Here is a 12,739-nt window from a genome sequence, read left to right as displayed (position 1 = left end):
TTAGTTATGTAAATATAGGTGTAAAGGCATTTGTTGATCCTTTATATCGTGCTTGCATATATATGAACACATACAAGTACACAATTGGAAGCATGAATGGGAGTGCAATGTGGCCCCCAACAGAGTACATACCACCTTTGCCACCATTGAAAAGGAAGATGCCAGGGAGACCTACTATTAAGAGAAAGAGGGACAGTACTGAGGTTACTGGATCACACAGAGTATCCAAGGCAGGCAAAAAGATGTTTTGTGGTGTTTGTAAGAAATCAGGCTGCAATAAGTCAACCTGTGATGCAGTGTCAAAGCCCCAAAAAAGTCAGGTGAAAAAGAGGAAGGCTGAAGGTGAAGGTGAATCTAGTGCATTAAAGAAAAAGAAGGGTCAAGGGCAAAATGGGAAGGGTAAGGGTAAAGGTGATACTAGAAATGAAATTGGTTTCAAAATGGGAGAAGGTGAATGTGAGTCAACAAGTGGTGTGACTAAGAAGAATGGTAAAAAAGTAGATACAGTGAAATTAAGAAAAAAGTCAGAGAGGATACCAGAGCCGGTCCAGACGATAGGCAACCCCGGCGACCGCCCAGGGCCCACGATGTCACACCCCAAAACCGGAACGGCGGAAACGTTCTGGGGTGGATGATGTCATGTCAAGTATCACAACACATGCATATAGTAATCAAAGTACAACAAAACATTGCATTAATAGTAATAATTTTACATGGTTACATTACATAGTATCACAGTAATAAAAGCAAAATATATAAAGTGCAGCAAGGTACTTAAGCCATCTTCATCAGCAGCTCCGGGGATGTACCTGTCTAATTGCTGACTTGAGATTACAAGTTATTTGAAAAGCGAGTATCAACATTTTTACAAATGCTGGTGAGTTCATAAGTATTTAGTGTCATTTAGTCAATTAACTTTAATAAGTAGTAGTTTAAGTGTTTTCAGTGCATCAGTGTTCTTTCCAGAAAATCCTATATTTTCTTTAAATAAAGCAGCCTTCTACCAAGACTGTTCAGTGTATTGTGGTAAGAGGTAGTTTTCCCTTAATTGCTATTATCATCAAAATACTGTATTTGATTATTAAAGAAAGCAAGAGACATCGGGGAATAACATATGCCTCAGCAGTGAGGACTGCTGACTAAGGCCAAGAATCATAGACTCCAGGAGGGTATCGAATTAACGACACGCCTGGTTCAGTCTAACAAAGGGGAGACACAGACCCCAGAAGGTACTAGGTGAAAGGTACAACTAGTAAGGTCTAAAACAGTGAATATAGACCGCAGACGATATCAAAAGAAAAGTACATCTCGCAAGGTCAAAACAAGGACTACAGACCCCAGACAGTATCAATTGAAAGATACAGCTAGCAAGGTCAAAACAAATACTATAGACCCCAGACAGTATCAAATGAAAGATACAGCTAGCAAGGTCAAAACAAAGACTACAGACCCCAGACAGTATCAAATGAAAGATACAGCTAGCAAGGTCAAAACAGAGACTATAGACCCCAGACAGTATCAAATGAAAGATACAGCTAGCAAGGTCAAAACAAAGACTACAGACCCCAGACAGTATCAAATGAAAGATACAGCTAGCAAGGTCAAAACAGAGACTATAGACCCCAGACAGTATCAAATGAAAGATACAGCTAGCAAGGTCAAAACAAAGACTATAGACCCCAGACAGTATCAAATGAAAGATACAGCTAGCAAGGTCAAAACAGTGTGACTCTGAAAAGTGACATCAGCATACAGTGTAAATTGCTGACGAAATATCGTTACCTTAAAGCCATGAATTATAAGGCAACCCAGGATACTCGTAACCATACTGACTAGAGTTCCAGACGCCCTACAAGCATCTATAGAATGTGACATTTGTCACCCCTTGGCTTGGTGGGCCGTGGACTGTAGCTAGCAGTCAGGGTGCGGGGTTGTCAATCCCGTATAGGCCTATACACACAATGTCTGCTCTCCCTACAGGAGACTCTGGTTACCAACTAGACGACGGAGAAGGCCGCGTCCCGAAGATGCATCTCAAATAGAGGGTAGTGTGTTTCTTGAGAGGAGGGGTTTCTAATGTAAGTGATATACTAGAGGTAAAGACTTTCAAACAGTGGGTAGTGTGTTTCTAAAGTAAGTGTAGAATAGAGGTAGAGATTCTTAACTGACTTGACTAGAGAATTTCCTGTATGTCCATACTCATATACATAGTATTTAACTAATGAACCAAACGACCTTCGGACGTCTACCCAATCCCACCAGACCACATCTCAACGAAGAAAAGGAAATAGGGCCGACGAGCCTTCCTAAGTCTTTCAATCATTATTTATATATACCTATATAAGCACGGACATACATCTAACTATGACTAAGTGCGTTTTAAGTAGAAGTGATCCTTGCGAAGTAGTAGCGCCTAATAAGTGAAGTAAAAGCGTTCGCAAGTGAAGTAGAAGTGTCGCACAAGTATAAGTGTATCATGAAGTAGAGGCGACAATAAGTGAAGCGAAAGCGTATCAAGTATAAGTGAAGTAGAGTTGATATCAAGTATAAGCGAGGAAGAATCGTATCACTAAGTAAGAGGGTGAATAAGTATAAGCGTTATCAGTTATAAGTGACTTCAGGTATAAGCGAAAGCATTACAGAGTAGGAGTATAAAATAAGTATAAGCGAAGCAGCGGTATCTAACAATCAAAAGTGTTCATGAAAACCTTTGAAGACTTTATTACTCAAGAAAATCGCATTTGTATTCTTTGATAAAATGGGCGTGAAAACCTTTAGAAATCTTTGGGAATCTTTTATAAATCAGTTTGAAAATGAATCTTTGATAAGCTATGAAAGTAAGAACTTGAACAATTTAAAAACCCTTTTTGAAAGCCATTTACAGTGTCCTACTCGGTAAAACAGTGTACAGTGGTAAAATCTTGTGCATGCGGGTTATCAATCACACGTGATTGATATGATAACTGGCATGTTTAACTTGTAATCCCCCCCTTTAAAACATTTAAAAGCATTTAAAAGGTTCATTCAGGGGTATGAACTCACCTGGTGTAAGTAGGTCCGACGGTAGTGCCGTTTAGGCGTTCGGGGTCACGCAAGGACTTGAACACACACAAGGACCTATTTTAACATGTGATAACATATGTTCACATACAATTAGCATATAATATACTAATTAAACAATTATTCACACTCAAAGGAGTGGAAAACACTTTTGGTTGAGTGTTTGGGGTCCCAGGTAGCGTTTAAGGGTGCTAAGGGTCTCCTATCAGCTGTGGGACTTTGCTATACTCACATATCTAGTGTGTGAATGGACTTAAAGCATCAACATGGACCAAACAAGGAGTTTACGGCCCAACCTAAGGGAGTTTACGGCCGTAAACTCCCAAGGTCAATTTCTTGGGTGTTTGATGCTTCTAGCTTGTTCATAGGATTATTCTAAGCACTTTTCCTCAAAGGCATGATTGGATTTGAGGCTTCTAAGGGTACTTTATAGGAGTTTACGGCCTAGGAACTCTCCCAAGGGAGTTTACGGCCGTAAACTCTCAATCTTTGAGTTTAGTGAAGTTTTAAGCCCCTAATGCCTTTCTAGTGATTTCTAATGAAGTGTGATGCCATTTTGGGTGATTAAAACCAACATTTGAGGGGGGTTTTTGGGGAGTTTACGGCCTAGATAATGCTTGGGCCATAAACTCCAAGAAATCCCTCATTTTTCTTGTGTTTAAGCCCTTAATTCTTTTCTAGCATTTTATAGAAATAGCCTTTGGTCATTTGGGGGGCAAAAACTACTATTTTGGGTATGAATTAGGGTGTTTACGGCCTTGACCAAGTCTGGGCCGTAAACTCCTTTCTTTAATTCATTTTGGTGTGTTTCAAGGGTCTAAACTCAAGAGGATAAGTCCCTAAATTATGTAACAAGCCCTAGGATGAGTTTGGGAGTGTTTTGGGGCACTTTTGACATGATTTTGAGTTTTATGTTAAAACACTCCTAGGCTATTACCTCAATTTATTTCCTAGCCAATGGGGACAAGTTTGGGTGGTTTTGGCCTTGTTTTAGGTGTTTACGGCCTAAGAAAAAGCTTAGGCCGTAAACTCCTTTTCCATTGCTTCTAAATCCGTATTTTGGTCCATACACATGAATCAATATGTTTAGAATAGGCTAGGGTAAGCGGACTTACAATATGGAAGCGTTTGGTTGCGAATTCGGGGCGAAAACGGGTCTAGAGAGAGAGTTTAGAGAGAGAGTGTAAAAAGTCTCCAATGGACTCCACTCACCCATATATAGGTTTCACAGTCGGGGCTCAGTGAAATTTTACCCGATACTGCCGTTAAACGGGGCTTTTGGTCGCACCCGATTTAATGGTCGTAATAATAAAACTTGACATTTTCTCAATAATTGGAAATGTGTGTCTTGAGTTTTTATTCCCTTTTATCACGACTTAACGGCATGTTAAAGGTTATCAAATGGAAATGTTTATTAAATTGATGCCCTCTAATTAACGGAACTTTTATACAGTGGAATATTCCGTTAACGGTAACGGGGCAATGTAACAGGACAACTTGGGTTGTCACATCATCCCCCCGTTAGAGGGAATTTCGTCCCGAAATTCAAGTCTAGGCAAGGAAGTAGGTATGAAGGGCCAAGTAGAGATGAGGGAGTACTTCCTATACGGTTTCCCTCGCATTCCCAAGTGATTTCTAGTCTGTGTTTGTCAATCTCACAGATCTTCACATACAGGATGCGCATTCCATCTAGTGTAGCTAGCGGGTTCCGACTGGTGTTTCTATGAAGTCAGGGTTCTCGATGGATTCTGCCAAGATGAGTGGGGCACGACGAGTGTTGTCGGATAATCGCATATCAAGTCTAAGAAGTGGATCGATCGGGTGTGAATCTGGTGGCATATCCGAAGGTAGTGGCAGCCTGGAAAGGGTTGGACCAAGTCTCCAGGAGTATTCTCGGATGGTCCTACGCTCTCGGAAGGGTAGAGCCTTTCAGTACTTAGAACATAGTGTACTTCTATGGCAAGATCATCACTGGCGTGATCGCCATTCCGAAGTTCCTAACGTTCTCTCTCGTACTGGTAGTGTAGTCCTTCGGGTTGGTTCCTAGGAATCTCAAGTGGTCTTCAGTTTCGTGTTTTCTGTCAACTGGCTGATAGAGACTTCCTAGATCGTCAAGTGGGTTGCGCGACTATGGTCATCAGTTTGCTATAGAGTGTCTATCCCAAGCTTGTGCAAAATGGACCTGCACTAATGACACTTGAGATACGGAAACCCTGAGAATCGGGGAGACAGGGCTTCACCAGACTAGTGTTGGACTATCTCGGGAGGTGGTTCTACTATCTCTGCTTGAGATAGTATTCGGGGAACACCTATTAGTCCAAGGAATCTCTAAGACTGTGGTTTATTCCAGCGTGGAAAGTGCGTGCTCCTGCGTAATCCCTCAACTAGCACCCAAAGCTGGTGTCGAGTCTATAATTCTTTCGGGATCCGGGTCATGAGATTTAACGCAACTACCTTCGCACTTGACCAAGTATTCTTGGCTGCGAAGGTTACCATGTGGTTCTCGGTATCCTAGTGTTTACTTCGGAAAATATAATTCATCGTCTATAGGGCGACGACGATTTCCTCCTTGCGAGAGGGTGGAGGATGATAAGCACCACTTGTCTATAACTGGGTGGACAAGGTGCCTGAGTAGTTAGAGCATCAGTTGCAACTACTCTTCCAAAGGTTCTGAGTTTTCTCGGCTTAAGTCAAATCTAGTGGGTATAGGGTCTTCATCACTCGGGACTTTACTAGTTCATCCCGCAGTGTTTCTCTCGACTCCGGATCCTATGTTATGAAATAGAGTGAAAGCGTTTTGCGAAGAGGTTCGTGGTAGAGTTCATGCTTGGCTTAACCGTCAATACTTGATGGATGCCAGCAGTATACCTGGTTATAGTGGTCAGCCTCATGAGTTCTATACTCTGGGTTCACGAACCTGCTGTGTGATGTGAGAAGGGTCACTCAGGGGACTCTACGGAGTACGCCTCGGATAGTTGTCGTTTTCTGAGGTATCTGTAGTGCCTTTCACTTCGGTGTTCATTTGACTACGAGGGGTCGGTCGACGGCGCGGGGTACCCTCACTTGGGTACTTCGGAAGGTTTGAGATAAGAGATATGATTGACGAATTGCATTAGATGTGATTATTTGTGTTAGGTTCGGGTTCGGAGGAACCTTTATTTGCCGATATGGCCATGGGGAAAGCTCACAGCACTAAGAATGTACACACGGTTGCATGAAGTCAAACCATGATCAATAGAGTCGTCGAAGTTGGCACACTTCGACATGATATAAAGTGAAGATCGATAGAGTCATGTGCCGAACAGGCACACAAGTTCTAGGCGTCTCGGGTTTCGTCTTATGTATCGCTACCGCGGATACTTGGACCGATAGAGTCGACGTGGAACTATAGAGAGTTCTAAGTGTTTCCGAATAGGGTATCTTTTAATGAACGAATTCTCACAAGGCATTTCTATAATCGCCTCACATATACTAGTCATGTATATTTAAGGTGGGTAGGACTGTTGACTGAGCGACCCCGCCCTAAATCCACAACCAAACGAGGAACAGGAAATGAGGCGGCATTCGCTCACTCTAGGTCTGTCCATCTCAAATGTACATGGCCGTAACGTATATGTTTAGCCATCATAGTTTTACCTAATGAATTTTAAATTTTATAACAGTGCTGCGACTTTCGCCTTACTGGAAAGAATTTATATTTGAATTAGTCTTTTATTGTTCTTAGCTTAGTTATCCGAGATCGAGAGACGTACCAAAAATCTAACGAGTTTCCTTGCTGCTTCTTCCTAAGCAGTAGTGTCAGGCTCCTTCTGTGTCTTTGTCTTGCTCTTCAGTTGGGCAGTCCCTCTTAAAGTGTCCCATTTTACCACATAGGTGGCAAACTATACGGGTCGCCACATTGGTGGTTGGTGTAAGGAACTCAACCGGGGTTCTGCAGACACGAGCAGTATGCCCCAGCATGTGGCACCTAGCACAATAGAGTTCCCGGCAGGTACCATGATGATGGTAGCTGCACTTGCTGCAGTGGGGAAGGTCTCCTAGGTATGGTCTTCTTGAGGTCGGGAGGGAAGGATTGACAGGGGTATAGACCGCCTCAGCTCGTTGCCCTTCGGAAGGTCCTTGAGCCGAGGTACTTCCCTCCTCCAACTTGAGTTTTCTCTTTAGTGGGTTCAGTGGAAGTTCTTTGGTGGCTGAGTGTGGAAGAGTGGGTTGCTGCCGTCCATTGCCAGAATTGAAAATCCCGACAGGGCCCTTGCTAACATTGGCGTTGTTAGCATTCAGGTGAGCCATGACAGCTGCTACGGCTGCTGAGACTGCAGCTTGGAACGTAGCTTCATCGAATAAGAGGGCAGGTTTCTTACTTGCGGATTGGTTACGCTTCTTCGGTGGCATGGTTTTTCCTACACGGAGAGGAATACAAGGTAATGAGAGACGATGGTTAACCCTGGACATATCTGTCCCAAACGTATTAGGCATAAATTTTTCCCATGCCTCGGGTACTGACTGTCTGAGTGTCGACCTACATCCCTATGATGTAGTCCTGGTAATCAAGGTAAGAGTATGAGTATCGGAAAAAGGCCATAAGATGCGAGTCGTTCCTACTAAGTTAACTTTATACTGGGATAAGTTTCACTCTCCGGCCTGGAGAGATATGAGAACGGTTCGGAACGAAACTTGCGGAAAGAGAGACTCTCAAGGGCAGATGGCTAAAATTCTCTCGTTAGAGATGCGGGGATCTGCCCTATTCGTGTATCTGGCAACGGGAAACGACGATTTACCTAACACATAGCGTGAGTAGTGTAGACACTAACTCACTAAATTATATTATTTTAAGGGTGTATTAGCGTGAGGAACACGAGGAAAAGACAATCCCCGGGTTCCATGTACTGGCTCCCTCGGTCTGCCTCGTGTTTTTGACTGGAATTGGCGTTGATTTCCTCCGGGTAGTTTCCTAGGGTTCTCTTCTCGTATGGACTTATTGAATTTCTACTCCGCCTTCCTTCTGATTCCAACTGTGGGTGTCATCACTTCATGATGGATGACTGGGAATCTCCGAAGTTTAGGCGAATCTCTCACCACTGTCCCTAAGAGAATATGGGCACTTGGTGCATTCAATAGTCTCGACCCAGTTCATTTATTTCCGAACAGGAAATTTTCTCAATGAATCTCCTCGAGGTCGGAATCAACTCTTCTGTCAAGCACTGAAGTGGGTAGGGTTTTCCTACAGGGTTCGCGCGAGAATGGAAATGTCTAAAGAATCCTAAGGGATTATTAACATTTCACTGTATGATCCGTATCGAGTCCTGCTACGATTACACAGGGTATACAAATCATATATAGCTTAGATCCGAGAGGCTTTCGAATATGTGATACTACTCCAGAACCACATCCCAACGAGGAAAAGGAAATAGAGCGAAACCACACATTCTCAGCCTATGGGGTCCTTATTATATATAACCTTGGGAGTACACCCTCTGTAGTTGTAGGTATATCAACAAGGATCTTTTTAGTTATTCACGCAAGGTATATCAAAAGATAAACAATTTGACTTGCTTGTTATTGCTAATTGAACGTGATTATAGTGAAGAATAAATGATTTTTTTTAATCTTTATTATATTTTTCTTTAAGGGGCCTTTATTTTCTTTTCGCCCTGGGCCCCATATACGTTTGGACCGGCCCTGGAGGATACTAAAGAAAAAGTTGGCAAAAAAGGTTGCAGACAAAAACGGTGAAGGTGACACATAAACCAAACCAATGGACTTGGATTAAAGATGTTTTTGGAGTATGTTAGTTATGGATGTATGGATGTTTGTTTTCTGTTTGTAACATGAATATTAAAGTGTCTTTAAAACACCAAGTTATGATATTAATGAATGTATGGATGTTTTTTTTTTTTTGTGTTTGTAACATGAACGTTAGTTTCTTTAGTTTAAAACATAACATGAATTTTTTTTTATAATTGTACTTCCAATGCAATTCCATATAACAATGGACTTGAATTATAACAATGTACTTCCACATAAGGTTATAATGGGAACTTCACATTTGGTACATTCCATTACAAACCATACTTCAAGGGAAAATTGAAGTCCTGCAACATACGCCCTTCACATTTGGTACATTTCATTACAAACCATAACATCATATGCAAAGCAAAACAAAGGTTAAAATAGGAACTGCATTTCATTTCATTCATCCATTACAACTGAGGTTATCGTCTTAACAAACTCCCACCCCCCCCCCCCCCCCCCCAAAAAAAAAAAAAAATTGGTTCTAAACACCATTACATCCTCAATGGGCACCATTGTTCAAAACAACCAACAACACATAACCTAATACATACATATATACTAGCAGATGAAGAAATTAGACAAAAAGGCACAACCTTCGACAACCCTGATAACCCAAAAGAGACTAATCGCCATCGTGCTACCTACGAACTAAACTACACCCACCAAAATCCCCATCCATTGCATTCGACGCAAACACGAACCCCAATCAACGGCATCACTGCAACTCCAACAACACCCATCATTGTCACTTTCCTTTTCAAGTTGCATATCTCCTCCCTAAACACGCCAAGCTGTTGTCGCATCTCATCTCACATTTCCTCAATGTGCAATTGGGTTTCCATGGCATGAAGTTCGTAATCAGTTGGTAAGTCTAGTTCCGAAGCTCTGAAACCACCATAGGAGAAGTTTTGTTCTGAGGCCATCTTCTTGATTTATACGTGGGAAAAAAAGCGAAGTCGATGATGTGAATGTTACGGATTAGGGTAACAAAGTGGTGGGGAAGACGAATTTAGGGGATGACGGTTTATAAGGGGACCATTAGCGTTGACTTGGCAATTATTGGGGACTAAGATTTCAACAGTAATATTCCACGGTGGTGTCCATGTCACGAAAACAGTGGATAAACCTTTTACAATCGGTAAAGGGATGTAAGTAAACGGTAAAATGAAAGTATATTTCTTGAATGTGCAAAAAAAAGTTTAGGGACCTTTTAAAACAAACACGAAAAGTTTGATGGGTTAATATGACATTTGCCCTATGGAAATTCCATGCACTTTTATAAGGGCATCATATTTTCAAAGTTGTAATGAAATTTGCTTTGTATCTTGATGACATTATGCAGATTTTTCAAAGTACAATGTTAAAATAGGAAAAAATGAATGTAGGACGCTATAAAACGCAAATCAATGAAACTCAATCGAACCATACATCCAATGATCAGCCAATGCTATATATTAGGGAGATGCATACTACTCTTAACTATTTTCTTATTAGGACATTATATTTTTATATGTATACCCAATTATAACATTATTTTCATCTTTATTCTTATTAGGGAAATTATTATGCTTTGAAAATGCTACCCAATTGTAGCATTCCACTATTATGGTGACATTATACTTTGATTAATCTACCCATTTATAGCATTGTACTTTCATTTTTTTGTTTTAAAAAGATGAAATTAAAGTAGGATGTGTTATGTATAATAAACAATCACTGAAAGTAATTACACCAAAAGGAAACTACATAGGGTTATCTTCTTAATCTTTTTATTGGTTTTTTTTTCTTTATAATCTGATTATGCATGTTTTAGAATGTGTTTCTATGATTTTGTTGATAATCATGGTGTGTTTGGATGGTTTTGTTGATTGTTTGATAATGTATTTTAGATTCTATCAACATTCGTATGAATAACCAATGTTTATTGTGTTTCTTTTTTTCTTTTCAGTGGTGCGACCGATTTTGACGTTTATAGAGCGGCGAATGATCAATTTCATGTCGAGATTGGTTACGTTTTCAAGAAAGAAAAGATTTGGGATATTGTCAAGGAAGACCAAAATTGGAATAAAACGGACACATTTACGGAACAACAATCGAAGAGGTCTCGCGGCTCGGGTTCGGTCGACGTTTCGGGCGCACGCACGAACATCGACCTCAATGCAGACACGAATGAGATACCCGAGAATATGCAAATAATTTGGCACACGGTGTTGCTCCGAAAATGAAGGCGAAGATCGAGCGGAAATATTTATGCGAAAAATAGTGTATCCGTTTTATATTTTTAAATTTATTATGTTTTCGGTTGATGGTTTTTTTTTTCCGTTGTAATATCGTTTTTATTTTTAAAATTGTATGTTTGATTTAATTTATATGTCTTTAAAAAATATTATGACATAAATTAAAAAAATAGAACAAATTAGAAAAATAGAAATTAAAAACCTAAAAAAAATGGTAAGTGTTATCACACGTGTTGCTCGTTTCCACTTTGGGTGTTATAACACAAGTATGATTAGAATGATGAGGTGGACAGGATTTGATAATACGTAATAAGATGTTGACTAAACCCAATAGCCATATAGCCTTATGGGTTATCTGTTTTTTCAAATGATAGAATGTGAAATATAAGGTCAAAGAGCCGTGATTTGTGGATGGTAAGGAAAAAAAAAGTAGAATTACACAAATGGTCACTCATTTATTTCCCATATCTCCATTATGGTCTTGTAAGTTTATTATTACTTATTAGTGATCCTTTTTATAAAAGAAGCTTTTATTTTAAAGTGTTTTTTTTTTCCTAAAGTAATATGACTTTTTAGATCAATACCCTATAAAAAAATTCACATTGCAATTCGTTACTATTTTTATTAACTTATATTTATTAATAATTTTATTATTGTATAACAAAAGTACAGATATTTAATGGTTTCTTTTTCACATATCAATAGTAATTGACATTTATGAAATCTTACATATAATTTTCCAAAAATCGTAAACAGTAATCTCATACGAAAACATTATTTAAAGACACCTTACAATCATAAAATGTAAAACCATCAAAAGATAATTATCTTTGTCATTTAGTAAAAATTTAAGAGCATTCTAATAATGGTCCTAGCTAAATTAGCAGCATCTTCCATAGAATTAAATGAATGATTTAATGCACTTTGTGTTTTTGATAAAAAGCGAACAACTTTCAAAAAACTATAATAAGTTAAAAGCTTGTAATAAACTCATTAATAAATAATTTTATTTTTCATTAAAACAAAACCTATAAAAGCATTCTAATAATGGCCCTTGCTACATTAGCCACATCTTCCATATCCTTGTTCATATTCGTCAACGGTGATGTTTGACCATGCTCCTGAAAACTCCTCTCACATGCCTGCGACTCAATAGAGGTATCGGCCATTCCATCCTCATCGAATTTAGGGTTACCAAGATTTAATGCATTAATGGTTAACGGCACATCGACACCCACTACAATTTTATACACATCTCCACACTGCATCAGTGCCGGTGTTAATTCAGGCATAGACTTTTTGAGAGAATCGATCTGTTGTAGGGTTTTCACACCTTTGATTTTTAATGCATCAACAACGATGAGTGCTAAGCCTGTTAAATCTGCATTTTGGCTCTTGGGGTTTGCCAATAAAATAGAAAGGCATAAATTATAAGAGGGTGTGCCCTTGCATGTGTTCTCTATGAACTGTCTATCTGCCATGGCTGAAAATAAAGTTTCTTGAAAAAAAAAGAGCAAGAAAGAGAATGGTGACAGGAGACAAGTTCATCTTGATGAATTGAAGGAAAAAACGAGTGATGGTTTAATGATTTTTGTGCTTATGAGCACCAATTTATAGGAAGATTTTCTTTATAATTCATAAATAATGAA

The 12,739-nt window shown here is 39.6% G+C and overlaps 1 protein-coding gene across 1 annotated transcript; it reads right to left on the bottom strand.

The window, feature by feature from the left end:
- Positions 1 to 12,118: 12,118 nt before the first annotated feature.
- On the bottom strand, positions 12,119 to 12,604 carry LOC111901062 (cell wall / vacuolar inhibitor of fructosidase 1; the record flags this gene model as incomplete). The annotated part of the gene is made up of 1 exon (XM_023896930.1): positions 12,119 to 12,604. A coding segment is annotated over one exon (486 nt), but the record flags the coding sequence as incomplete, so codon positions are not given.
- Between the last annotated feature and the right edge of the window lie 135 nt (positions 12,605 to 12,739).

This window comes from Lactuca sativa, chromosome 5, assembly GCF_002870075.4.
Source record: "Lactuca sativa cultivar Salinas chromosome 5, Lsat_Salinas_v11, whole genome shotgun sequence".
Classification (NCBI taxonomy): domain Eukaryota; kingdom Viridiplantae; phylum Streptophyta; class Magnoliopsida; order Asterales; family Asteraceae; genus Lactuca; species Lactuca sativa.
The sequence above is the reverse complement of the archived record's forward strand: the minus strand, read 5'-3'. Positions and strand labels throughout refer to the sequence as shown.